Source organism: Natrix helvetica (assembly GCF_964273705.1).
Source record: "Natrix helvetica genome assembly, chromosome: 3".
Taxonomy (NCBI): domain Eukaryota; kingdom Metazoa; phylum Chordata; class Lepidosauria; order Squamata; family Natricidae; genus Natrix; species Natrix helvetica.
The window spans coordinates 139181970-139209482 of record NC_138549.1 but is presented as its reverse complement, the minus strand read 5'-3'; the positions used below and the strand labels follow the sequence as shown (position 1 = coordinate 139209482).

The following is a 27513-nucleotide window of genomic DNA, read 5'->3' as shown; positions in this document are numbered from 1 at the left end:
TTTAATTGGGCAGACCTCTGCACATTTTATTTCACCTCCAGGTAAGCAGAAGAAAGTTTAGCATATCTTCCTTTTCTTCTCAATGGTCATAAACTGTTACCTTCTCTTTGACAGATATCACCCTACAGTGGCTTATTCAGCATTCAAAGTCCCGGCGAAGCTGAGAGCTCTTTGTCCAAGTTTTGGATCGGGAAGATGCGATTGTAAAAGCCAGGCGCACCTCCTCCCCCTTTCTCTTTCCCCATCTCCTGCTCTTTCCATCCCTCTTGCCCACCTCTTTTTCCCTAGATGGGTATTTTTAGGGGACACCAGAACCCTCTTCAGCTGAGATTGAACTCCTGTTTTTATTATAAAGAAACTGTCTGCCCCCTCCTCTCTTTTGCTCCTTACTCTGATTTTGGCACTGTTCTGTTGTTGTCAGTGTGTGTACAGTATATATATATATATAAATATATGTATATATATTTTAATTTTTTAATTTAAGCAATTATACTGTTACTAAATGGGGCCTGTCAGCTGTCAAGGGGGCAGCAGCTAATGGATGGGGTGGGAAAGTAACAAATGCAGTATTGGGGACGTCACAAGCAGCCACAGAACAAGTGGGATCTTGCTGGGTACAGAGCATAACTTTGGGTGATACTCTCCCTGCAAGATAAATCTCTCCTTCCATCTTTAGCACCTTTTTTCTCCTCCTGTATATGGCATGATTATTTGGGGTGGGGTGGGGGGCATCTCCACGAGAGCCTCCTAGAGCAGTATTTGCATCTAATCGTCTGTGCAAGACTTTAGGGAAGAGCCAATGCAGGGCTGTTGTTTTTCTTTGCCATTAAATCCTTCGAAACAATGGCCAGCAGGCAGTAGTGAAGCCCTTTGATCTGAGCTTTAAATCTCATTCACCTTGCACTTGAAGATACAGAATACCATCTCTTGCTGCTGCTGGGTTTCAGAACCATACCTGATATATGCTGGATGCGCTCCCACTCTTTGAAAACCCGAAAGGCAGCTTTCTTTATAAGGATCAAGATATTTCCCTGAATGGAAGCAGGCGGTGCATGATGTACATCCTGTGACTTATGCAGATGACTTAGAATTCTGGTGTGCTGCCAAAGCGACTAGGTTTGGATCGCCAGCATTCACCGAGTCCATGTTTTAGGTTGTCTCCTCCCTCAGACATTTGTGGATTGTTGAGGAGCAGAATTACTTCTGCAAAGGTCCCATTCAAAAGCCTTTTGAGCAAAAACAGAGCTCATAGAACGGTTCACTCAAAGCACAGACCTTATTTGAATTCTAGAGCAAGGAGGGTATGCAGAAGAGGCTGTCTTTGCCCAGAGCTCAGGATGAAGCTGTAAGAAGCCAGGATTCTTTTCTCGGTGTCCTTTAAGCTTAAATCCCCCCCCCCCTCCTTCCACCAATGCACGGCGAGCTATGGAAACTCTGCTTCTCAAACTCAAGGATGATGTTTTAGGATAATGGAGTAGAAGAGGGAATTTCATTCTGTGGGTTTGTATAAGAAACCCCATGGATTATACCGTGCTTGAGTTTCTGGCAATGATATTCCTGACTAAGGGAGGTCAGTTTAGGCTAATGCTTCTATGTCTCCTTTTGAATCACCCTAGGACTTAAAGCAGCAGCAGAGAAGCTCAGGAAGTGAAGCGATGGAAAATATTTAAAGATGCGATAAGCTAATACTGTTTCTTGTAAAGATAGTTGATGCTGCTGGGTGGCTAAATCTCTTTCTGTCCCATGTAAGCTATGGACAGGTGTACAGTCGCAGGGCCCATCCTGCCATGAGCTGCTTCCCTCAAGAGGGGGAGGGTGCTTTCTAATTTCATTTTTTCTTTTCTCCTCATTTTCACAAAACTGCACAAGGAAGCATTTTACGTTTTTTTTAATTTAATCAATTGTATAGTGTCATTTATTCCTTTTTTAAACATACATTTTTGGCTCATACGTTGACCTTCTCTGGAAAACAAATCTTGTAACAGTACTTTCTTTGGCTCAAAATAACAATAAATTAACAATTTTATGTTGGTGGTGGTTGCACTGTTACCTTTTTTTCTTCAGGTGGTTTGTTCATACTTTCTTTTCCATGCTGTATCCGAAGATTTGATTCTTCTGGGATTTTTTTCCCCCTTATTGTGGAAGAAGAAAAAACACTCCATTGCCTTGAAAACAGAGACCAAAATAATAAATAAAGGAGTTTGTTCTTGAGGTGTTACAAATGTCATTCTAGAAAGGTTAGGAAAGAACCAAGCTAAACCTTTCCCAGTATTATTCTTCTGATAAAAATGTGAGGTTCTTTGTGAGGTAGTTTCAGTCAGATTTCTGCAACAGCATATTCTTCAGGTCAGACTATAATTCCCATTATTCTCAGCTAACACTCACTGACCATTGAAATAGTAGGCTAATAAAGGGAATAGATCTGGTGTTAAGAAACAGATGTTTAGCAGAGACAGCAAGGGAATATTTGAGCCAATTAATTAATGGCTTCTTGCTTGATGATGAGACATTGCTATTTGTGTTCCTTCAGCAACACAGTAGTGTAGCTCCATTTCTAGAATGTAGCATAACTTTTCTCTTATACCAAACTGACTGGAACACTCTAATATTTTGACTTTAATTTAAAGGTTTTTCCCCCCAATTTCTGATCCATGGTAACTTCAGCATTATTTTAGAATCTGGTTCAGGATTAATTCAAGAAGCTATATTGTATAACTGATTGGACGTCTCTGGAATAAAAACAGGAATGGTCTGAGCTGGTGCTAAAACCACCAGCCCAATTAAGTCTGGCCAAGTCAGTGATAATTTTTGTGTAAAACAAAAAACTGGAGGGCTCCAGATTATCCATATTTTAGGTCTGTTCTCCCCCTCCCCCCATAATGCTTTCCAGTTGTTTTGGATTTCTGTAGATCACCTGTCAGTGTGATTGGCATGTTTCCTCTCAGCCCGTAAGTAAATTTTGATTTGAATTGAGCATGACTAGCTGCTTTGAATTTGGATCAATCCCCCAGTCTAGCATGCAAATAGCCACTGAAAATCCCAGTGTATGATCTGTTTGCATTTTTAAATTAAACCTCTAAGAAATCTCCATATTGGTTTGTGTTGTTGAGGAAACTCCTACAACTTGCCATGGAAACCCTGGGAAATATTTGACTATAAATTCATTCTACATAGTTGTCGGAATTCACTTTTGCCCAACCATGCATTGCAAAATAAAATTTTGGAATGAATAATTGAGTTATAGGACTGCCAATAGAAACAATTTCCCTTTCCGTTGATGATACCTTGATTATGGAACCTTCTTCTATGCTTGGTCTTGTTACAATCTTCACCTAGCAACTGCTCATGTCTTCCATACAGGTCCATAGTTAAAGCTGCTCTGCTGCTGCATTCCTACCCTTACGCACTGTACAAAATGACAGCACCTCAGATATTTCCCCAGATCTTGTGAACTACAGGAATAGGACTGCTTTTTAAAAAGCTTTACATCAGCGACTATGCAAATAATGAAACAGTTTCTGCCATCTCACCCTTGTATACTAGGACCATTGGAGTTTCTTCTTATTCCAACAGTAACACATTCTGAGCAATTGTCTTGGGAATAGCTACCCTGTGTACTTGCATGCTTTGGGAGGGGGGGGGGCAGGGGCGGTTGAATTGAATGAAGTTTACCCTTCCTGATTTGAACTTCTTTGAAATTCTCAACCCTTTCCTTTCTTGCCCTCCCCCAGTTCTGCAATATTCCAGGAAGGCTTGATTGGTCCCTTTTTTTTCCACCCTCCATTCCCCACCCCCAGTGTTCTGACCAACCAGGAGCTGTGACAACAAGCCTAGCATTGTTCTTGCTTGGCCCTTGTTCAGAGGAAGCCAGCAGGGAAAGCATAATATGAATAGCTGCTCCCATCCATTCCCCTCTTATACTGCTAGATATTCAGGTCACACTGGTGCTTTGGCTGCATCAACCATCCTGGTAGGGCTTGGATCAAGAGTCATGAATCAAGACAGCAGCCTCCTCTCACCCTGTATCTGTGTCATAATTGTTCAGTCTGGCTTCAATCACTTGAGATTCCAGCACATTATCAGCTTCTATGTTGGTAACAATTATATGTTAGCTTACATGTATGTAGTCTCCTGAGTTTTTTTTCTCTTAAAACTGGAGGGGCTGTCATTCCCACCATCCCTACTAGTTTTGTTGTTGCTAGAGATGGGAATTACAGTCCAGCATCATCTCTACCACTGAATTGCAAAGTGATGCAAATAAAAATGATTGAGTCATTTTTTTTTCCTGATATACTTTTATGTGAAGGCTTCATAGAGATGAGAAAGGGTGTGTCTATGGTTGTATTGATGTTATGGCCAAAATTTGGAGAAGTGCAGATTTATCAAACCATTGCTGTTTCACTGTCTTCTGTGATTTATGTACAGCTGCTGGTGCTGCTTCATCAACTCTAGCTCCATGGACTTTGTTGAAGTGGGTGGAGTCTAAGTGATGTACATAAATAAATTAAATAAACAGCACATTTACGTGAACAATTTCTTCCTTCCCTCCCATTCCTTGTCTTTTGAGTATAAGCCAAAGAAAATAGTGTAATAAATTAATACATTGTGGGACAAGGTTCTAGCAGCTTTTTGAGGATGCGGGAGGCTCACAAGAGGAATATTGGGGAAATCAACCTGAGGCTGTAGAGTTAGCTAAGTTGAGAGATGCAAGAGACGGGGAGTTTTTTGTCCATGTATGGCATCTTGTCATTGTATTCTCACAATTTTTGAAACGTCCAGGCTTTCTTGAAACAGATGTTTACTATGGCTCATCCCAAAATACTATGCACGGTCTAGACGAGCAAAGGGGTTTTTCCCTGTTTCTCAGGAGAGGGAGAATCGGGGGATAGAAAGGGAGAAAAATCTGGTTGGCCGAGAAGAGATGATTCCTCAAGAGACAGAAAGCATGGCTGCCCCAGGCATTCTCCTGTTTGCTAATGGGGGCAGCAGTCCAAACATCACTTTCTTTGTACATAGACAGAGGCTTTGTCACCATGGCAGCAGGCCCATGAAGGGACTGTGGGTGTCATTCCCTATACAAAGCCCTTACTGATCCCCTTGTAGCAGTTGCAGCCCATCCCTTAGCAACTGCCTCCCTCTCTCCGGGCGTTTCTCCCTTCTGAGGGTGCAATCCAAAGAAAGCAGAATACAGGGAGTTTCAACCCTCAGCAAACTGAGATGGGAGTCTCTCTTCGCAGGGAAATTAGGGGAGGAGCACCCCCGAAAACAAAAAGAGCTGCAGGCCAAGCAAACACTCCTGAGAAGATGCTTGTTTTATTCTGCAACAATCCCTGAACAGAGAGAAACCTCTGGGCCAAGCAGGAGTATTGGAGCTTTATGAGACTGAGCCTCTCCCTGCTTGTTTGAAGAAGTTTAGCTATTCTGCAAAAAACCAGCACAGGGATGGCAGCTCCTTTCCTTGGGATGGAATTTGGATAATGATCCCTTTAATGTTGGTCTCATTCACACATCAGAACGTACCACACTGTGCTGGTGGTGTAGGTAGATATTTGGCAGCTGTTTTGCTTTGTAAATTTATCCTGGCTTAAAGCTTAGTGGTTTTATTAACTATGTTAAACAAACTCGGATGTAAAGTAAGTACCCTGTCAAAAAGTCATGCCATTAGACCATAACTATTTGAAAAGCTTTCTCCACTGAGTCCTTTAGCACTACGGAAGGAGCTTAAATGCTTACAATTCAAAAATGCACAGTGAATATTAGATTTGTTTTCCCTTTCCACATTCCTTATGTTGTTGGCAGAGGTATTTCCCATCACTAAGTACTTGACATCTATGAGTAAGAAATATATACAAACAAAACTCATTTCAAAACATTCTGAACTAACTCACTCATCCTAACTGTAACTAATTGCTGGGATTTGCACCACTACTTATGTCTAAAAATGAGGTAAAATTTATCCTTCTAAAAGAGAAATATTCAGTTCAGGCGTAAGCTATAGTTGTAATATTGACACATTAATATTATGGCTTAGATTTAGCTGTCTTTATTCCTCTTAAAAACTCATGATGGTTTTCCTCACTTTTATCCTCACAACTGTGAACTAGGAGAGATATACTAATGGAGCCTAATTTGCCACATGGTTGAACTGAAATTTGAACACATTTCAGCAAGTATAATTTTTGCCTGGATCAAAAATACAGTTTGGGAAAGCTCATCTTTTTAGATGTTACACAAATACACATGATGGTCGACAGTGATTCCAATCAACTTTGGAATAATTACAAATCCAGTAATACTATAGCATTCCCAAACGAGCCATGCTTTATTTCAGTGAATTTAAAGCAATCCAAGCAATGTGGTTAGTTTATGCTTCAGTATTGTACAGTCACAATATTGTTGACTGGTTAACCCTTGAAAAGCTTGTCTTGCAAAGACAGCTGCTGATAGTAAGAACACTAAAATGGATCCTGGGACAGGTAAGTTCTTCCTCATAGATTTACAAGCAAAGTCTGGATAATCACTTCCTGCCTCTGACAAGAGCATTAAATATTACACTATATCCCTGCATAGCTCTTCCAATTCATATTCTGTGCAGAATGCGGACTTTATAATATAAAAGCTTTATAATTATAAAATTTATAATTTAAAATATGGTAACTATCAGGAATTCTGATGTGAAAATTTGCTTTCAGATACTGGATAGGAAGAAACTAATTGTGTTTCCTCCTGGACATATGATTGTACCTTTAAGACAGGGTGAAATACATTTGTTTTTCAAATATTAGACACTTAATTTCCATCCGCCCCATAATAATGTTTGGATTGATTGGGTATTGTGGTTTAGTACTATCTGAAAAGTTCTCTACCTTTAAGAGCTACATAACATTCAAGGACATTGAGTATTTCCCATCTCTTCATCTCCATGGCAAGAACAATTTCACCTACTATTGCTGTAAATGTTAGTCATAAGATAGTCCAGAGCTAAAATTCAGTTTAGATTGAATTGCTCAATTATATAACTTTATTATTTGATTGTATACCTGGAGTTAGACTTCTTTTCTTTTGGATACCAGTGTTACTAGTCTTGAGTTAACGATATTAAATCTCAGGAAATTAATAAAATAAATTTTGAACAGCAGCTAAGATATGGAAATCTGTGTTCCTAGAAGGAACAGGAGATTGATGCACTGCTATCCAGGGGCAGGGGTCACTAATGCAGGGATGATCAATCTTTGGTCTAATTTAAAAAAATATATATCGTATTTTTCAGAGTAAAAAATGCATGGGAGTATAAGACGCACCAAGATGTTGAAGAGCAAATGAAAAAAACAGTTTTTGCACTCTGCAGATCTCCCCCAAACAACCAATTTTTTTGCTAAAATGGGCCTGGTTTTTTTGTCAAACAAAAAAGGCATGTATAGCCTTTAGGAGGCTTATAGAGTGCTCCTGAGGACTGGGGAGGCAAAAACGAGCAAAAACCGGCCCATTTTTCACTCATTTTTGCCCTCTTCAGCCCCAGGAGCACTCTGGAAGCCTCCTAAAGGCTATGCACGGCCATTTTTGCAAAGGGGGTGGGGTTTCGGGAGGCTAAAAATGCTGTATTCAGTATATAAGACGCCCCCAGATTTTCACCCTCTTTTTTGAGAAAAAAAGGTGTGTTATACTCCAAAAAATGTGCTGTATTCAGTGCATAAGACGCACCCAGATTTTCACCCTCTTTTTTGAGGGAAAATGGTGCATTTTATATTCTGAAAAAAATGGTACATTAAAAAAAGGTTTAGTGGCTATTTGTTCTGTTTTCATAACCTAATGTTAGGGAGAGGGAAAAGAGCAGATCCAAAAGAACAAAACAAAACCAGAATTGATATCTCACTGTTTCCTTCAGGCCTGTTCACAAAGTGATCTGAAACTGATACCCTCAGTGGAAAGAAAAAAATTGCCCTCCCTTGAATCAAGTGTAATAAACAGCCCACTTGTTTATTAGGTAAAAAATAATACACGGGCCTCTGTATATAGTTGAATTCCAGTGTACACAGTCCAAAATGGTGCTGGCAAGTGTAAAAGGAAGTGGAGCTCAGAACACTGGAAGTATGTCATATACTGCTCCTGTAGTTTAAAACACAAAAATGATTTTTTTTCCCTTTAATGTGTTAAGTATTGTATACTCTGCTGGAGGGCTGATCAAGAGAAGGGCAAAATAGTAAGAAGCTGCACAGCAGCAGATGCTACTCCATTAGGTGTTCCTTATTTGTTTGTGGGACCACTTTTATTGAATTTTTGCAGGAGAATCATGGTTTAGCTCAGGGGTGTCAAACACAAGGCCCAAGGGCTGGATCCAGCCCACAGGGTGCTTAGATCTAGCCTGTGGGGAAACAGCGGACCGGCCCGTGGTGCCTCTGCCAGTAAAAGCTCCTTTTTTTGCTAGCAGAGCACTTGGGCCACAACAGGTGTCCTCGACATGAGTGATGTTGAGCTGGCCAGGCCCAACCCGCTTCCCCATGGTAAAGCATAACCTTGATGCAGCCCTCAATGAAATCGAGTTGGACACCCCTGGTTTAGAAATCCTTTGCCAACATATCGGGATTATAGTAGTTGTAGTCCGATATATTTGGAGGGGCTAGATTAATAGAGAAGACCAGAAAATTGCTTGACAGAGGCATCTCACTTTGCTTAATTCAAGCTTTCTGCTTCTTGGTGTTACTTATGCTTTACCTCTTGTCTATATTGAAAGTGACACTTTCTTTAACAAAATCCATCGATAGGGCCTTGCTCTGTGCACTTAACATAAGCAAACTTTGCACAACCAAAATTGCCAAGCGTAAACTTCCATGGAGGCCAATGTGATAAATAAATGGCTGCTGTCCATCTTGTGTGTTTGAAAATATTCATATTACACACAGGTCATATTCCCCAGCTGTTTCCTGAAAGTACAAAAAAATTCAATGAGATTTTCAGTGTCCAAATCCTTTACGTTTGGTGCTGGTGCAATGAGGGAAAAGGCATAGAGAGTTGTCACTATTGAACTTAAAAGTCTCTATCTGACTGTCAGTCACACACAAAAAGCTGTGCAGTACCATATAGTGACAAAAAATCATTGTTCTAGTAAACATTTCATGTGCTACAAGAAATACTATGCATCAGACCTGCAACTGAATGCCAACTAGGCTTTCCAATAGGGTCAATTCTACATTTTTAATGCCACCTGAATATCAGTGTACATGAGAACTGGAAACCATATATCCACTACTATTGTTCAATAATCTTCTACTTTGGATATCAGGGCTGTTGATCTGATTCATTCATGAAGTTACTTAATGCTCTAAAAGAAGACAGTTAAAATCTGAGAAAAGAAATAAAAGTAAATACCCGAGATCTACATACAGAGGTTGGGGGCAGGGAGTGTGAAAGCTCTTTATATACAAAGTGCCCCAAATATAATTTTGAACATGTGTCTTGGGCCTCTTAAGGACCTCTTGACTTACTACTGGTTTAAAGTGAAACCTTAAACTGGAAGATCTTTGCTGGGCTGTTGAAATTGGCTCAATATCAACAGGTCACTTGCAATAGTTGGAATGAAGGTGGAGAGACATAACTGGGCTACATAGCCTAGGAAACAGAAATGAAGCAGAATGACTTACAGGTAGTCCTCTTTTAGTGATCAGCAACCATTCAAATTTACAATGACACTGAACAAGCGGTAGTTATGGCTAGATCTCATACTTTTGACCATCCCCGCATCCTGGAGTCACGTGATCTTCCTGTCAGATTCCCACAATAGTGAGTGGAAAAGCTGACAGGAAATAGGAAGTCATGGTGATGTGAGGTCATTGATTAATGAATGGTACAATCATATGGTTTTTCAACTTACAATTGCATTGCTTAACAGAGTTTCCAATCCCTATTACTGTAGTTAAATTAGGACTGCCTGTACCTGTTTCTGCCAATCTAATGATTTCTTCATTGCGATTTCTTCACCGCTAACAGTTTTGCAGCAACCAAAACAACATGCATCTATGTAGACATCACCAGATAGAGTTACAGAAATCAAATTTACAGGTAGTCTCAACTTACAACCATTTGAAGTTACGATAGCACTGAGAAAATTGACTTACAACTTGTCCTTGCACTTATGACTGGTGCACCATCTCCATGTCACATGATTAAATGGCAACCAACATGTATTTATGACAGTTGCAGCACTCCAGAGTCACATGATCAGCAGGGGGCTGACTTCAGTGTGGGGCTTCCAAAAAGGAAAGTCAGTGGGGAAAACTGGATTTACTTAACAGTTGTGTGATTTGCTTAACAAGTATCAGAGGTGGGTTGCTCCCGGTTTGGCCCAGATCGGGCGAACTGGTAGTAGCGGTGGCGGGAGGCTCCACCCACCCACCCGGACGCTTCTGCGCATGCACAGAAGTGTTACACACGTGCACGAGAGCACCAATAGTAAAAAAAATGGAAACCCACCACTGAGGAGTATGGCAGAAAAATGTTATAAAATTAGGCGTAGCTTACTTAATTGCATTGCTTAGTGACAAAAGTTCCTATCCCAACTGTGGTTATAAGTCAGGACTACCTTTATAGTATTATCACAAGGTGGTGGAAAATTTCCATTACAACAGCAAAGAGCCAGGAGAAAATTGTAGAACTGATAATGTGTGTGTTTCAAATGAAAGAACTAAAAGCAGAACAAAGCCATGCAGTTCTCAGTGGTACAATCTTGATCCATCATTTCGAAGGAAAACATCAGCCTGCACTTTAAATTTCTGAGCCTCATTAATAGGAATCGTAGAATGAAATAAAGAAGTTGGTAAAAATGAATGTGAAAAGAGACTGTCAAAGATTAAGAAATAAAAGAAAAAAAACTGGATGCCCAAAAAACAGAAAATTGCCAAGAAAGCTGCTATTGATGCCACAATGAGTTAATTGATCTATACTAAAGTACAGCATATGAGTGTAATCACCTAAAACCATGGGTAGATCAAAATACCCGAAACGGTATAAAACAAATAAAATAAGTGTGAATAAAAAAACCAGAACCAATTCCTGTAACCCCCCCTCCACACACACACACACACAACACAAGATACAGTGAAACCTGGTGGAAAATCTTGATTCCTTGGATAAACAAGAATTCTAGTTTATACAGTGTGGACAAATTCACTTTCTTTTAATAGAAATACTGACAGAATGATCAATTGTCCAACCACATTTTGAATAAAATGACTGGAACCTTTTGCTACTTAGTCTACTGGTTTATTGAGGCTAGGATAGTGCTGACTTTGTGTACAAGGCTGCCTCTGGGGCAGACATGAAGTAGAGAACAGTAAGGTCCTGCATCAGGGCAGAATAGGTTAGTGTGTACTATGAACTCTTTTAAAACAGGTGATTCCTCCGTTCTGGAAAGGGTTGCAAATGGGCCATTCCACAGCATCTTTCACATTCAGAATATCATCCTTTCTATCTGTGGTAGATCAGGGGAGTCAATGGTACCCTTGATAACTGTTCAGCAGAGAAGAGGTACAGTAGCTATTGGTGATGCCTTGTTTTTAAGTTGTTCTTACAAGACAGTGCTGGACAAGCAAATGATACACACCAGCTCCCACCTCCAGTGTCCAGCTATTTCACCAATTAATACTAAAAGAAAATCACAACTTTTGGTCTTGGGAAAAGGTAGCGGAAGAATTGCTGTTGGTCTACCACTAGGATGATTGAACTTAGCATGGAGTGCCAATGGCCCCTACGGCGGGAGGTGACTCTCTGGTCTTGTCAAAGAAAATATTTGAGGACATCTCGGTTTTGATTTTGCTTTCAGAACCACTATCACTGGAAGTAGTTTCTTGACCACATTCATCACAGCAGCAGCAGCAGCAGTCCATGAAGGCCTGCCCCAGGGGTTTGCAAAGGCATAGTAGAAGCACAGGAGTAACTGAACATTTGAAGAACAGGAAGAACTGGTTGACCAAGCTTAATAGGTCCAGGGTCTGTTTCGTCATGTCAGGAGACAAATAGGCCACAACAATATTACTGACATTTTCAGGGATGCTGCAGAGACCATAGATTACTGTCAGGCCAATCACTGTGCAGTTGAGTTGGCTCTCACACTGCCCATGCTTATTGCCACGGCATTCGGTCTTCTCTGTGCTGCTGATCCTTCTGGTGACCAGCTGGCAGCTGACGGTAAAGAGGATCGGCAGGCAGAAGTAGCATCCAAAATACCACCACATTCTAGCATTCTGATAAGTAAGAACCAGAGAGTAAATGGACTCGGGCAGCTCCTGAAAAGGTTTCATTGTGCAGTAGTCAGACACTACACCAGAGATTGGTGAGGTATCCTGTGCCAGCTGCCAAAGAAGGAGCTCTGGGATTGAAAGGGTCATAGAACCCACCCAAATGACAGCCAGCTTGGCAATGATGGAGTGGCAGTGTTCAATCGGGCGGAGCTTGGCTTGAGGGCTGGTAGCCGCATGGAATCTGTCAATGCCCAAGGCACAGAGGCTGAAGGTGGTGATTCCCAGAGAGGTCACCTAGGAGCATAACAAAGAGAAGTGGTTGAACTGAGACTGCCAAAGAGAGTAATGAAACATTTGCCTCTCCCTTAACTTTGAAGTTAGTGAGGAAATACAGACTTTTTTTTTCAGTTTTGTGCAAAAGGATTTCAAAGAAAAAATAAACACTGTCTCTAGCATGGAAAATTCATTTACCACGTAGAACAATGCAGATTCCAAATTATGCCAAAATAAAATGGGATGCACAAAACAGGAAAAGTCATTCCAGTCCCCAGCACTTTTTAAATGCTTCAAGAGCAACTATACAAGTTTGTGCAATAATTCTCCAGAATACAGATAGCAGTATGGGAGATGACAAATACCCCCAAATCAGGAGTGGGATTCAGCCGGTTCAGCCTGATTCAGGTGAACTGGATGCTAATTTTACATCTGGTTCACTGAACTGATGGTTGAAAGGACTGTCTGACTCCTCCTGTCCCTCCCCTCCCAGGAGTCTCCCTGCAGCCTGTTTTGGATGCTAGGTAAGTGCAGAGCCCACGGGGAGGCTCCGGGAGGGCAAAAGGCCTTCCAGAAATGCGGAAATGGGCCCATTTCCAGCCTCTGAAAGGCCTCCGAAGCTGGGGGAGGCTGTTTTCGCCCTCCTGAAGGCTGGAGGAAAGCCTCCAGAGCCTGGGGAGGATGAAAATGCCCCCTCCCACTGTGGTGCAGGAGGCTGAATAGGCATGCCCACCATGGCCACACTCAACCGGGCAGAAAACCCATTGCTAAAAATTTTCAATCCCACCCCTGCCCCATATGAAAAGATGCATATTTAAATATTAGTGCCTGTTATGAGAATAATGATCCCATTTATTTCTGTAACCTGAACAGAATAAGTCACATTTGGGGGGTCAGCTCTACTAAGGAATGTGTGTGACTTTCTCATATGTCAGCTTTTATTCTTGAGCATTTCTATGTGGCGTTGATGCTGAAATTGTATTATACGCCATGTTTCCCAAAATATTTCCCTACATTTTTTTAGTAACTACAAACCTCAGTATGGTAGCTGCAGCTTAGTAAAGGTTGTTTTGTACAATTTAAAAATAAGCATATTGACTTTCCTTAACCAGGAAGATATGAAAAAAAGTGTCTAACTCTCTGTTTACTATCTTTCCTTAGCTACTTCCCAGTTCTTTACAATGCATGAGGACACTTTGGATCCAACATTGTTTAACAAAACCAAATGTGTGGACATTGTGGACATTGATATGTGGTTGGTTTTCTAATTCTTTATTTGATATTAAATTATTAAATATTCATCTAAGTAACAATCTTGCTTCCCTGCTCCATTTATTCCAATTGGTTTCCCCTCTTTTATATTTCCATCCTTTTGGGATTCCTTGTATTCAAACTGAGCAGAAGGAGACTTAGATCCTTGGTGGACGTTCAAATAATTGGCAGTAGATCATGAAAGTTACTAACTCCTAATGATAAAACAATGTTAACAGCAGAAAGCCCATTCTCCACCTCAATCAGAGTCCTAAAATCAAGGGTGAGCTTGTTAGAAAAGAGAAACATGTGAGAATTTCACTGTGATAACAGGAACCATTTTGGGAGCTGGTACATTTTCAGATTGCTTTATACTCATTTCAGTTTCTACATCCCATAACTCCTGTTTTGCAGCTGCCTTCATTTGGTTCATATGAAAATAGAACTTGCAGGCTTAAAAACAGTTTTGGCACTTTCAGCACTGTTTGCACTTCTATTTTAATTCTAACCAACAAGTGCAGAAGGGTGGCACCTCTTATTTCTTTGCAAACATTCAATTTTAAAAACTATAATGTGAATATGTAACTAATTTCTGCTGACTATGACATCACTCTTTGTCTCTCTTTAGTATCGCTGTCTCAGCAGGTGCTAGCCCATGACTCAGAAGCTAAGCAGTTTCAATCCTGGTTCGTTCTTGGATGGGAAACCATTCGTCAATAGAAAGTTTTTTTTAAAATCTCAGGAGAAAGCAACTTCATAGATATATCCATGTGGTTGTTAGGAGTTGAACTGACTCAAAGACACTGGCCCTAAATAATTACAGGATAAATACTGTGTTACTGTACAGTGACACAAAAATCAAGAGGATTTACTAACAAATGTAATTAAAAAGGAGTAGTATTCTCATTTTTTCTTTCTCTCTTTCTCCCTCCCCCCTCTCTTTTCCCAAAAATTATACATTTAGTGGAATATAGTTGAATGCACTATACAAGGACAAATTCAAATTGAAAATGCCCCCTTAAACCTTTGGCCATCTGTTTGTTTGTTTGTTTTATTGGATTTATATGCCGCCCTTTTCCCAAAGGACTCAGGGCGGCGTACACCATTAAAAAACACATATTACAAAACTTAATAGAAAATTAGAAACAATCCAAAAAACAAACCCAATTAATATAACACTAACATTTAAAAAATTAGATAAAATTAACAGGCCAGGCCGGCTTGCTGGAAAAGCCCACTTTTTAGGGCGCGTCGGAAGGACTGGAGGTCAGGGATTATGCGAAGCTCCGGGGGCATCACATTCCAGAAGGAAGGCGCTCCCACAGAGAAGGCTCTCCCCCTGGGGGTCGCTAGCCGACACTGTTTGGCCGACGGCACCCTGAGGAGGCTAACTCTGTGGGATCGCACTGGATGGTGGGAGGCTACTGGTGGCAGTAGGTGGTCTCGCAGGTACCCTGGGCCTAAGCCATGGAGCGCTTTAAAGGTCATAATTAGTACCTTGAATCGCACCCGGAAAACAACCGGCAACCAGTGCAGGCCGCCTAAAAGGGGTGTAACATGGGAGCACCTAGGTACCCCCATGATAACCCGCGCGGCCGCATTCTGGACCAGCTGAAGCCTCCGGGTGTTCTTCAAGGGCAGCCCCATGTAGAAAGCGTTGCAGTAGTCCAGGCAAGAAAGGACGAGGGTATGAGTGACTGTGCATAGAGCATCCCGATCCAGGAAGGGGCGCAACTGACGTACCAGGTGAACCTGGTAAAAGGGCCCCCTGGTCACGGTCGTCAGGTGATCTTCGAAACTAAGCCGCGTGCCCAGGAGGACTCCCATATTGCGGGCCCTCTCTGAGACGGCTAAAATTTCTCCCCCTATCATCAAAGATGGGACAAGATGCATAAATTGGGATGACGGAAACCACAGCCACTCAGTTTTGGAGGGATTGAGCTTCAGCCTGTTTTTCCCATCCAGATCCGCACAGCCTCCAGGCATCGGGACATCACGTCAAGGGCATCATTTGGGTGGTTTGGGGTAGAGATGAAAAGTTGAGTATCATCAGCATATTATTGATACCATACCCCAAAACCACGGATGATCTCGCCCAGCGGTTTCATATATATGTTGAACAGGAGGGGTGAGAGAACCGACCCCTGGGGCACCCCACAAGTGACACGCCTTGGGGTCGATCCCTGCCCTCCAGTCAACACGAACTGCGACCGATCTGACAGGTAGGAGGAGAACCACTGTAAAACTGTGCCCCTATTCCCAACCCCCCGAGTCGTCACAGTAGGATACCATGGTCGATGGTATCGAAAGCTGCCGAGTGGTCTAATAGGACCAGGACAGAGGAGCAGCCCCTGTCCCGGGCCCGCCAGAGATCATCGACCAACGTGACCAATGCCGTCTCCGTGCTGTACCCGGGCCTGAAACCCGACTGAAATGGATCCAGGTAGACAGCTTCATCCAGGTACTGGGGAAACTGATGTGCTACCACACTCTCGACAACCTTTGCTACAAAGCGAAGGTTGGAGACCGGATGATAGTTGGCTAAAGAAGCTGGGTCCAGGGAAGGCTTCTTGAGGAGGGGCCTCACCACCGCCTCCTTCAAGGCGGTGGGAAAGAACCCCTCTCTCAATGAAACGTAGGTAATTGCCTGGAGCCAGCCTCGTGTCACCTCCCAGGAAGCTGAAACTAACCAAGAGGGACATGGGTCCAGCACACAAGTGGCAGCACTGAGTCTCCCCATAATCCTGTCAATGCCCTTGGGGGTCACAGGGTCAAACTCATCCCAGATTGTCTCCACAAGATTTATCCCCGTCGACTCATCCGAATCTACCCAGTCAGAGTCCAAGCCTGTCCGGATCTGAGCGATTTTATCCTGCAGATTCTTCAGCCCTACCCTGCAAGGGGTCTTTCCCAGTTCCTTGGTTAAGTAAGGAACGGGTCACTCTAAACAGGGCGGCTGAGCAGTTATCTGCGGATGTGATAAGAGCGGAAAAATGTTGCCATTTTGCCGCTTTTATCGCCACTAAGTAGGATTTAATATGAATTCTTACTAGTGTTTGATCAGATTCGGACCGGCTGGCCCTCCAACCACTCTCTAGGCTTCTTTTCTGGCATTTCATCTCCCGGAGCTCCTCGGTAAACCAGGGAGCCACCCGGGATCAACACCAGGTTAGAGGCCGCAAAGGCACAACGTGATTGAAGGCCCCAGTGGCCACCCTATCCCAGGCTTCCACTAGGGCTTCGGTCGAGTTGTGAGCAAGGGATTCAGGAAAAATCCCAAGTTCCATCAGGAACCTTTCAGGGTCCATCAGGCGCCTGGGGCGGAACCATCTAGTTAGTTGCGCCTCCCTACGGCGAGGGGTAGCAGTATGGAAGTCAAGCCTGATGAGGAAATGATCAGACCATGACAAGGGTTGAATAGAAATATCCCCTAAATCTAGATCATTTATCCACTGCCTAGAGAAAAAATCAGGTGGAGTGTGTATCCCCTATTATGGCTGGGGTCTTGAATTAACTGAGTTAGGTCCATAGCCATCATGGAAGCCATGAACTCCCGAGCTGACTCGGATGTCTCGCCAATGGAAGGCAGATTGAAATCCCCCAGGATCATAAGTCAATCCAGCTAACACATCCAGCAGCTCTGGCAGGGCCAATGAAACGTAGCAGGGAGACAGGTACGTAACAAAAAGGCCCACTTGAACTCCAAGGCCCCATTTCACAAAAAGGGACTCACACCCACCTATCTGAGGTACAGTGACCTCCCGAAGTCTGAGACTTTCCCTAATAACCACTGCCACTGCCACCACCACCCCTGCCCCTGCCCTGGGCTCTCGGCTGGTGAAATACCCGGAAGCCTGATGGGCATAGTTCACTAAGGGGAACACGCCCCTCATGGCCCAACCAGGTCTCCGTAATATATGTGTAAATATTGTAGATAATGTATATGGAAGTGAAAGAATAGAATAGAATTTTTCCCTTATAGTTTCCCTTATAGTCTCTACCATTTAAAAAAAATCATTCTATCATGATTCCTTGTATATCATTCTTCCCCGATCTAAATGCTTCTTTTTTATAGAGGGCAATTAATAAGGAAAAACCAATGGGAGAAACACCTTAGAAGATCAGGAGAGATTCTTAGGTCATTACTTAGTACTCCTTAAGCAACCTTTGGTCCTTTCCAAAGCATTCACTGAGTCAAAATGCATCTACTTTTTGAGCATCAAATGAGTTAAGTGAGTTTGTTGATGTCCCAAAGTAGCTTTTGTTAATTTCCGCTGCATTCAGAATCCCAGGAAAACATCCTTGTCTGCCAAAAGGGAAGATGGCAAAGCGTGGAGAAGAAAATGCCAAACACTGGGTGGGTTGGGCAGACAATGTGGAACATGAATAAATATCAGCCCGGGGGGGTGGAGAAGGGCTCGCCTCCTTGCACAACACTCTCCATTACAAATGCTGTGCTTTCCTTCGGTTCAGGAAATATTACGCCTCATTTGGACAGTTGTTCATAGACTGCTGAAGAGCTCTGGGCCCTAATTGCAGGCACCCGCTCACTTCTCAGAGGAAAAAGGGACATTCATTTAACACCGGAAGCTTTGGAAACTAAGCAAAGAGGCTTACTTTCTTTATTCTTCCTCCCCCTCCCCACTTTCCCTGTCTCATGTTCTTTGAACTACGGCCAAACCAGCACAAAACAGAGTCATTCCAGGGTACAATCTCTCATGGTGTTTATTAAAGTATGAGCTTTCAATGGATGCTTAAAAAAAAATGAGGCAAGGTCATGTTCATATTTATGGACATCATACTGATGAATGCTAAAGAAAGATGGAGAGCTTGTTTGAAAAGCCAACCCGAATAAAGAATTTGAAGTTCCAAGCAGTTACACTATGTGATTTGAAGGACTTTGTAGATTATGGCGGAGGTTGCTTGGCTGCTTCTACTGGATAGTACAACGATGTCTGAATGACTATCCAGTTAGGTTGTACCATCAGCTGTTTCTAAAATATAAGTTAAGAGATTTCTAAATGTCTATGGAGATTCTCGGTCATCCAAGTCATGGTTGTCCCAAAGGGGCTTTTTCAAGATTCCCCACCATCCAGTCAGAGCTGAAGAAGCTTCTTGGATGAGAAGCGAGACATCTTCAAAGAAAAACCAGACACAGATTAACAGAGTTGGAAGGGACCTTATAGGTCATCTAGTCCAACCCTCCACTCAAGCAGGAGACCCTCCACCATTTCTGACAAATGGCAATCCAATTTCTTCTTCAAAGTCTCAAGTGATGGAGCTCCTACAACTTCCGAAGGCAAGCTGTTCCATTAGTTGATTGTTCTCACTGTCAAAAAGTTCCTCCTTGTTTCTAGGTTGAATCTCTCCTTGGTCAGTTTCCATCCATTATTCCTTGTCTGGGCTTCAGGTGCTCTGGAAAATAACGTGACCCCCTCCTTTCTGTGGCAGCCCCTCAAATATTGGAACACTGCTATCATGCCTCCCCTGGTCCTTCTCTTCATTAAACTAGCCATGCCCAGTTCCTGTAACTGTTCTTCATATGTTTTAGTCCCCAGTCCCCTAATCATCCTGGTTGCTCTCCTCTGCACTTTTTCTAGAGTTTCAACATCTTTTTTTTTATAGTGTGGCAACCAAAACTGGATGCAAATTTGAGAAAGTCCAGTTGCGTCTTGAAAAAGCAACTTTGGGAAAGATTTCAAGATCTTTACCCATGTTAGCATAATACAGCAAATAGGAAGATGTCTTCAAAATGAATACATTCATTAAGGTGCAAATTGTCATTTGAAACTTGAGTTCTGATGTTTTACTGTAATACTATGATCAACTATAACACTTTTTTTGGTGTGTGTATCTGCTTTGAGGAAAGTATGACTTCTGGTGAATGCCTGGACTAATCCCTACAGTTTTCTTGACAAGGTTTTCCAGAGGTGGTTTGCCATTGCCAACTTAGGCACAGTAAAAAAGAAAAGCAAAAGCAAAAGCAGAACAAGTCCGTGTTGGTTGAAATTAAGAGGCATCTGGAGTAAAATTCGGGTAAGAAAACCTTTGTGGAGGAAATACAAAGCTGTGTAAGATTCAGAGAATCGGTCTATAATGGAACTGCAAATTTGCAGCAGGGTTCCTGATGTGGCAGACAGCAGAGAGGGCTGGCATAAGTAAAGCAGCTGCAACAAAATCTAGTTCCATTTAAAATAACTGTCCTTTAAATAGATGCTATCCAGATCTCTTAAAGTAGATCTCTACATTTTATCACATTTCACAGAATATTCCTATTGGGCTTCTTTTATGAAGAATAATACAAACCTACAATCTTTCATCTGCAACCTGAACAAGTCCCTGAGGAAAAAAAGAAACGCAGCATGCAGTAATTGCTGCTTTGGTAGGAAGCTTTTTATACAGCTGTGTTTAGAACCACAGCCATAAAGTTATTGGCATAACAGGGAAATATTAGACTCTTTTTTGCAGTTCTTGAATTAACAATTCAATTATCCACATTGTAGGAGCAGCAGTGCAAATGTAGCCATCTGGACACATCGGGAGAATTGGGGTGATATTCCTATGCAGCTCTGCACATTTTTATATTTAATTAACCAAGGACAAAAGTCAGGAAACAGTTGTTCCTATATGACCTAAATGTTTATTGTGACTCCACTGATATGGATAGAATTATCTACAATATTTTGCTTGAAGCTATCAACTTTTAGGATATAATCTCTTAGTTATTCTGAGATAAATAAAACAGGTGCAAAAAGAAAGACAAATATTCAGTGAGATGAGGGGAAGTCAGTAGTGTTTATTTAAGAACTGTGGTGGCGCAGTGATTAGAATGCAGTATTGCAAGCTAACTCTGCACTCCATTGCCAAGAGTTCGATTCTCATTGACTCAAGGTTGATTTAAACTTCTATCCTTCCGAGGTGAGTAAAATGAGGACCCAGATTGTTGGGGGCAATATGTTGATTCTGTAAATTAGAGAGGGCTGTAAAGTACCATTAAATGGTATATAAGTCTAAGTCCTATTCATATTGCTGAGGCAATTTTCTGTGAATTCTATGAAACTATGAATCCTAAGGCAGCTCGTAATTTGAAGGAAGTACAGTATGGCAAAATGCATCTCTGGTTTTGCCATTTTTCCACTGCAAATTATCCCTTTCAAGACACCTTTGCTATTTTCTGATATGGATATCTGCATGTCTCTTAAATGCAAAACCAAACACAATGATACAGAACAGTTTTTGCAAAAGAGAAGCTATTGGTTCATATGTAGAATTTCTATGAGGAATTGCAGATGTCCTTTTTCCCTAGAAGATAAAAACTTGCCAAAATAAACAAATAATCAATACATCAGTGATGATCAGAATACGGTAGCTTAAATAAAATAATGCTCTTCAGCCTTTCATAGGAATAAGATCAAATACCTTAATGCCCTATCTAAAAGGAAAATCATCTGAATGAATAAATATGAAGATGGCCAGTGCTTAATGTTAGTAGATCTATTACATCTGGACTGCAAAACCCCTTAAGATCGACTAGATGGCAGCAAAGCATTAGGTTATTCACTTCTCTTTCCCACCATCTACTGTCATCTACTTTTTTGCAGCCTAGATCTTGTAACTCCAATTTAACTTTCAACCTGATAGAAGGACAGAAAACTGCATAGAAAACCTAAATCTGCCTAGATTTTTCACAGTTAGCATGGTTACTGGCAGTGATAGGATGTGTTGATTGCAAGAATAAGTACTTTACCTATGATTGTGTGTTCTTATTTTGCAATGGGCTTTTGATGTGTCCAAATGTTAGTGTCCTTGTCATATTACATCAAAGACTCATTGTCTTCCCTGCCTCCTTCATGTATGCTGCTGTCCCCTTAGTCAAGCTCTGAATCATTCACAGATGTCCATCGCTTGCTTTGCTCTCATATCTTCCTGCACTGAGCAGTGAAGCTATAGAAATTATGTTGAAATATTGCAGTTTCTAAGGGCGGACTATTCATTATGTTTGATAGAAAATAACTTGTGTGCAAAGGATCATCTGTATGTTCACATCAGATATATACCATTACAGCCTATTTTCAGTCTAAACAAACTTTATTTTCAGTATGTCCAATCCTACCTCATTCCAGCTTCTTTCTTCCAACTGCTTTCTTGAAGACATAAGGAACCTGGTCCTTTGAAATTATATCTTAGGTATTATAGAAACACAAATGCACACCCCACTTTTTCTTGCTCTGTAAATGTTTCAGTTTTGCACATTAATAGGGTGGCACTATGTTATAGTATCTTTTGAAGAATGCACAGTTCAAAATGCATTAAGAAGATTCAACAGAAAATGAGTGGAATGAACCAAATAAATAAATAATAATGAAAGGAATAAATAATTGTTTCAATTAATGTATTTTATTTTATTAAATACGCATGCTGCTTTTTGATTTGCCCAAGATGGCTTACATAATATTAAATATTTTTTTAAAAAACCTTTTAAAATAGTCATTAAAAATTAACAATATCTATTTTTATATAGCACACTTAGCCAGATTAGTTAAAGCCTACCATCCAGCATTCTAAACTTGGTTTCGGTTAGTAATTTTGGTTTGGGGGGTTTAAACTATTGGCTAGCTGATAATTCAATGTATAAGTCAGAAAACATATTATATCAATAATCAGGTTAAAAACAATGTGTGAATCCAATACATGTCCTTGAACACAATTGCACTCTAATTACAGTATGGCATAGGACCTAGTGTTGTTGTGTTCACAGAAAATGTCAACCCATGGTTAACTTTATTGAGTAAACCATGATGGATAGATTTTTCTCCATGACAATCTGTTAGATGGAATGATTAAATACTACTAAATAAGCAGCCCACTTCTATCTTCTCTTGTCCCACATCCACTACACAATATTTTCTTTCCTGCCTAATAGAGTATAAGAAATTGAACCTACTCTCTATTTCCCTAGAGAATGGAACCATATCAATACCATATTAGTTAAAGCTGTAAGGATGTAGATTTAGGCCAGGTATCAGGAGGAATTTTCTGACTCTGTACACTATGCAGTAAACCAGTGGAACAGACTATCACTGGTGTATTCTCCTTTGTTTGATGTCCAGACAGAGTATGGATAGCGGTGATCTCTCAGTGATGCTCTACTCTAGTGAATCTATAACACTGAGCTAGATGATTTCTGAGATCCCTTCCAATTTTGTAATTGTGTATGTCAGCCCAAGACATTATTCCATATAGCCTAAACTAAACCAATATTTCCATGTAAAGGTCGCAACCTGATCAAAGGCTTGAGGATAAGTGTGATGGTAGCACAGACCCTATAAATTAGTTGCAGGCCCAACCACTTTAGTAGGTTTTTTTTGGTGCTGATTTCTGCCTAGGTTTTACTTCAGTGATGCTCATGGTGTGGCAGCCAGCTGATATCGTAGAAATGTAAGTCCATTGGAAGAATGGCTAATAAATTTAAATAATAAATAAATACAAATAGCATCTAATGGCAAGATTGTGGAAGGCTGAATTCTATGTCTCCATCCTTGCAATCCTTTTCTAAAAGATAGGGTGAGATTTGGATTTATGAAAGTGAGGCTGTTGCAATCATATCTAGTTAATTGTGTTTTTGTAAATCCCTAGTTCAGAGAAGTGAGGAAGAACCAAGAGAAGAGAAAGTGTGCCCGATACTTTTTAAATAAAATAAAATACACTGATCATGACATACACTTTAAAGTATGCATCTTGGTTGCAGGATAATCTAACCTTGCCGTAAGATGCTCCTTTGTTTAAGAACACTGAAGCTGTTCTGAGAGTATTTCGGAGAATATTATCCAACAATCCTATGGCACCGTTGAAAGGAAATTAAAATGGCCTTTATCCTGCCCTTATTAACAAAGACTTCGGGGTAATTTCAGCCAAATAGATTTTCCATGGAAACTTCACATCATTCAAAACACAGCTCCCATTTTCGACTCCTTTTCAACTTAGGAGAAGTTCAACTCCTAAGGAATTCGTGAGGGAAGACATGTAACCTTCATGAGTTGCAAAGCTGAAGTTTTACACTACAGCAGGTTTTGTACAGATTTATGATCAGTTGCAAAGGTCACTTTGTTCAATGCCTCCTTCTCTCAGCCTGCCTTTATGAGATTAAGTTCAAGACTATGATATATACCGCAAACTCTCTCTCACTGGATATTGCTGGATGTAACCAGGGATGCTGATAGCTGTAGTTCAGCAATATTCAGAGACCCATAAATTCTTCACCTTGGTTATGTCTTCCAAATGTTTGTCATTTACCTTGATTAAGGTAGTTAGCAATCTTTATTAATTTAAACAGTCCCTGGGATTTAATTTTTTTTTTTTAGAATAACAACTATTATTGTGTCCTCGGAAGAAATCCAGCATTTTCAGGCAATGATTTAATGATAGCAAAGCCTTTACTTGCTATCATTTTCTACTATTAAAAGTAAAATTCCCTGGTTCAGGGAGAATAATTTAAGGAAGGCCATCCTTTCACAGTTAAATTGTCTTCTTCAACCAATTACAAATGATAATCTTTTACTTCTAGAAAAAAAGCTTGACTTGTTTCCTTCTTCACCCTGGGATCCTGTCCACCTCCTCCCTGTGCCTGTGGTGAGCAGATATAATCTGAAATGCACTGTATCCACTGGGCAAGAATTCCTCTTAGCCTGGCATTTTTTTTTTCAGAATTCTCAGCCTAGAATTATAGAAGAATCTTTACTCGGTGTAATTAAATGTGCATGATCTCTAAGGACTGATGGTTTGAGTCTAGGTCTTGAAATGTCAGGCTACAGGAGGCCTATATCTGCTAATTATAGATTCAGCACAAGCATTAGATGCACTTACTCTTTTTAATTAAGATTTTCTTTCTTGAGGTAATTTTAAAGCCCCACTTTTATCATCTTGATGTGAGAAGTATCTAGTTCTCATTTATTAATGCAGCATCCCCTAACCTGTTGTTTTCTCTACATTAGTCCTAGCTATATGGAAGATACCAAGGTACCGGACAGTCTATTAATAGTTAGAACATTAATATTAATGGCTGAATCATTAATATTAATTAATGATGATTGCATTAAAAATGCACATGATTATCTCCTGGAAATATAAGGCACAGCTTCCACTTTGTATCTCTGAGGTGAACACAGAAACATTCTTCTCATCAAATAATTGGCATTGAAATAAGGATAACTGTGCTTGCTTCAATTTTTCCCAAAGGCATTTTTGTTATCCTCTTTGAAAGAGAGATGGTGTTTTCTATAACTCTTCAATCAATCACTCCTTGATGTTAGGAAAGCTCATCTTATTGGGTATTAGTAAAGCCAAATGACATGGGATTAAGTCCAATTCAAAACATAAAGCTGGCTAAGTACAAATAACATTATCCCTCTCTTCCTTAACTGAAGACACAAAGTTATTGATGATACATACTAGAGGTTAGCAGAGGAAACTCTTACCTCCATGAAGGGCACAAGGCGACAGGAGAAGTTTCCCAGCAGTCTCTTCTTGGTAATTTCATTGAAGATGACCACAGGTAGGCAGAAGAAGAGGATAAGGAAATCCCAGAAAGCAAGACTGGCCAAAATGGAATTCCAGGCACTTTTCATATAGTAGTTATGCCAGACAATGCACATGACCGAGAGGTTCCCAACAATGCCCACAGCAAAGACAATGAGGGACAGGAACATGACAGCGTAAGCGCTATAAGAGCTTTCTGTCACTGGATAGAGAGGGTTCTGTATCTGAAAACGCTTTCCTAGTGCCACAGTTCTGTTAACCTGGGCCTCTCTATTACCGTAGACCGCTGGGCTCTCTTGGTGGGACTCAAATGGATCTGTGCTGGATGGTGCTGGAGGCTCCGTTGGCTGTAATGTAGCTGGGCTTGCGGGCTGAGGAAATTCTACTTTGACTCCTGGAACATATTGCTGAACCGACTTGGCATCATCATCTTTTGTTCCTCTACGTGTTCTTCTCCACCTCAGCTGTTCTTCTGAGAACTGTTGCTCTTCATGGTTGGCAGTTGGTCCTAAGTCTCTCACCCTGCCCAGTTCTCCAAGTAACTCCATCAGGACGCCTTGGGAGTTGATGTGTCTTTGTAAGTGATCTTCTCCAGCCTTTGCCTCCATTCTGGGAGTTGCGTAGTTTCCTTCAATATACGGGACAACTTCTTTCATCAGGGTTTCCAGTGGCTGCAGAAAACTAAGCAAAAGCATACCTGTCCAAGGGAAAGACATCCTTCTTTCTGCAAAACAGAGGTAAAGAGAGGAGAGACGCAGAGAAAGCAATTCACCGAATGAACAGAGATGTCACTGCCCTCAGTGACAAAAAGGGGAAAAAGTTTCTTCACTTTGACTGGTGGTCTTAAAAGAGGGCCGGGGGTATAGAAGAGAGTAAACGAGGAGATTGGAGTTTTAGTCCAGCTTGAGCGACGACAGAGAGACACTTTGGTCTGCTATGCCAGCTCACTGCTGCTGTTTATTCCCTCAGATCTCTGGGCAGAATTAAAAAAGAGGGGGAAAAAAATCAGTAATTCATTTCAATCCCCTTTTGTTGGCCCACAGGCCCCCTGGTGGCCAAGCTACAATGTCTACCAGCTCCTGTGAAAGGATCAAAAGCCTCACAGGCCTTGAGCCTCACAGGGAAAGAACCGTGGAAAGAAACCACCTGCTTTAGCCCTAGACCTTCGTGCAGGCAATTCTAGTTGTTTTTTGTTTTATATATCTGCTTTTGTGGTAAAGAGGGCATATTTCAGCAGCCTCTCACTGAAATATTTCCCTTTGGCCAAACTCTAGGGAAACGTCAATTTATATGGAGATCCTAGAAAGATGCTTTGAACAAGGACAAAATAAAAGAGACATTCATGTGACAGTGTAATAGGTTTCATAGCTGTCTGTGAGAGAACAGTTTCAGTAAATCAAGCAGATGTGCTGGGACTGTTGGCTGAGTGAACCAAAGAACCAGTGGTGGGATTCAAAATACTGATTCTGTGGGCGTAGCTTGGTGGGCGTGGTGTGGCTTGGTGGGTGTGGCAGGGGAAGGTTACTGCAAAATCCCCATTCCCTTCCGATCAGCTGGGACTCAGGAGGCAGAGAATAGATGGGAGCGGGGACAGAGGTGGGTTCTCCCAGTTTGGCCATGATTGGCCAAACCGGTAGTAGCGGTGGGAGGAGGCTCCGCTCACCTGCCCAGGTGCTTCTGCGCATGCGCGAGCGCGTATGCGCGCACGAGCAAACCGGTAGTAAAAAAATGGAAACCCACAACTGGATGGGGGCAGTCAGAGGTCGTATTTACCGGTTCTCTGAACTACTCAAAATGTCTGCTACCGGTTCTCCAGAATACCACCTCTGCAAAGAACCTTCAGAAAACCTGTCCTTAAGCCACATTTTTCAAGAATATTTACTTTGTGTACATATTAAGGCATTCTATCCTGTCACTTTTTCACAACGTTGGACCTTCGGTTTTTCTTATTGCTTTCGAAGTAATGTAACAATTACAATTGGATTAAGACTGAGAATGACTCTGGTTTATATCCTGAGCCTGCCATGAGAACTGAATTCTGCCACTGGATAGGTTCAATCATTATCTGACAGCCTAAGCCACAGGTATCAAACTCGCGGTGTCATGTTGCCATAACGCGATGTTTCTCTATGTTTTTCCTAATTGCAGAGCTGGGGTGGGCGTGGCCTGCACGCGACGCATCCAGCCCATGGGCCACCACTTTAACAACTCAGAGAATTAC

At 41.4% G+C, this 27513-nt stretch overlaps 2 protein-coding genes across 3 annotated transcripts in view; one reads left to right on the top strand and one right to left on the bottom strand.

Moving 5' to 3' along the window:
* ARL8A (ARF like GTPase 8A) overlaps nucleotides 1–13848 on the top strand; it is a 56019-nt gene extending 42171 nt beyond the window's left edge. The window contains exon 7 of one of the 2 annotated variants that reach the window (XM_081949070.1): nucleotides 13668–13848. In XM_081949070.1, the coding sequence (XP_081805196.1) occupies nucleotides 13668–13774 (107 nt within the window). In that variant the 3' untranslated portion in view covers nucleotides 13775–13848. Of the gene's footprint in view, nucleotides 1–114; nucleotides 4534–13667 lie in introns of those variants that run through there. The other variant, XM_081949071.1, reaches the window with a different exon arrangement.
* Nucleotides 9633–26188, bottom strand: GPR37L1 (G protein-coupled receptor 37 like 1). Its single transcript, XM_081949069.1, has 2 exons — nucleotides 25232–26188; nucleotides 9633–12527 (listed from the first exon to the last, which is right to left on the bottom strand). Exons 1-2 carry the CDS (start codon nucleotides 26006–26008, stop codon nucleotides 11718–11720), a joined length of 1587 nt encoding a protein of 528 aa, XP_081805195.1. The 5' UTR covers nucleotides 26009–26188; the 3' UTR covers nucleotides 9633–11717.
* Between the last annotated feature and the right edge of the window lie 1325 nt (nucleotides 26189–27513).

Bases quoted from the DNA above. Each gene is read 5' to 3' on its own strand.
- GPR37L1 (XM_081949069.1), bottom strand. From the start codon at position 26,008: ATGTCTTTCCCTTGGACAGGTATGCTTTTGCTTAGTTTTCTGCAGCCA. The intron at 12,528-25,231 runs GTAAGAGTTTCC...TTATGCTCCTAG, and splicing joins GCCTTGTGCCCTTCATGGAG to GTGACCTCTCTGGGAATCAC.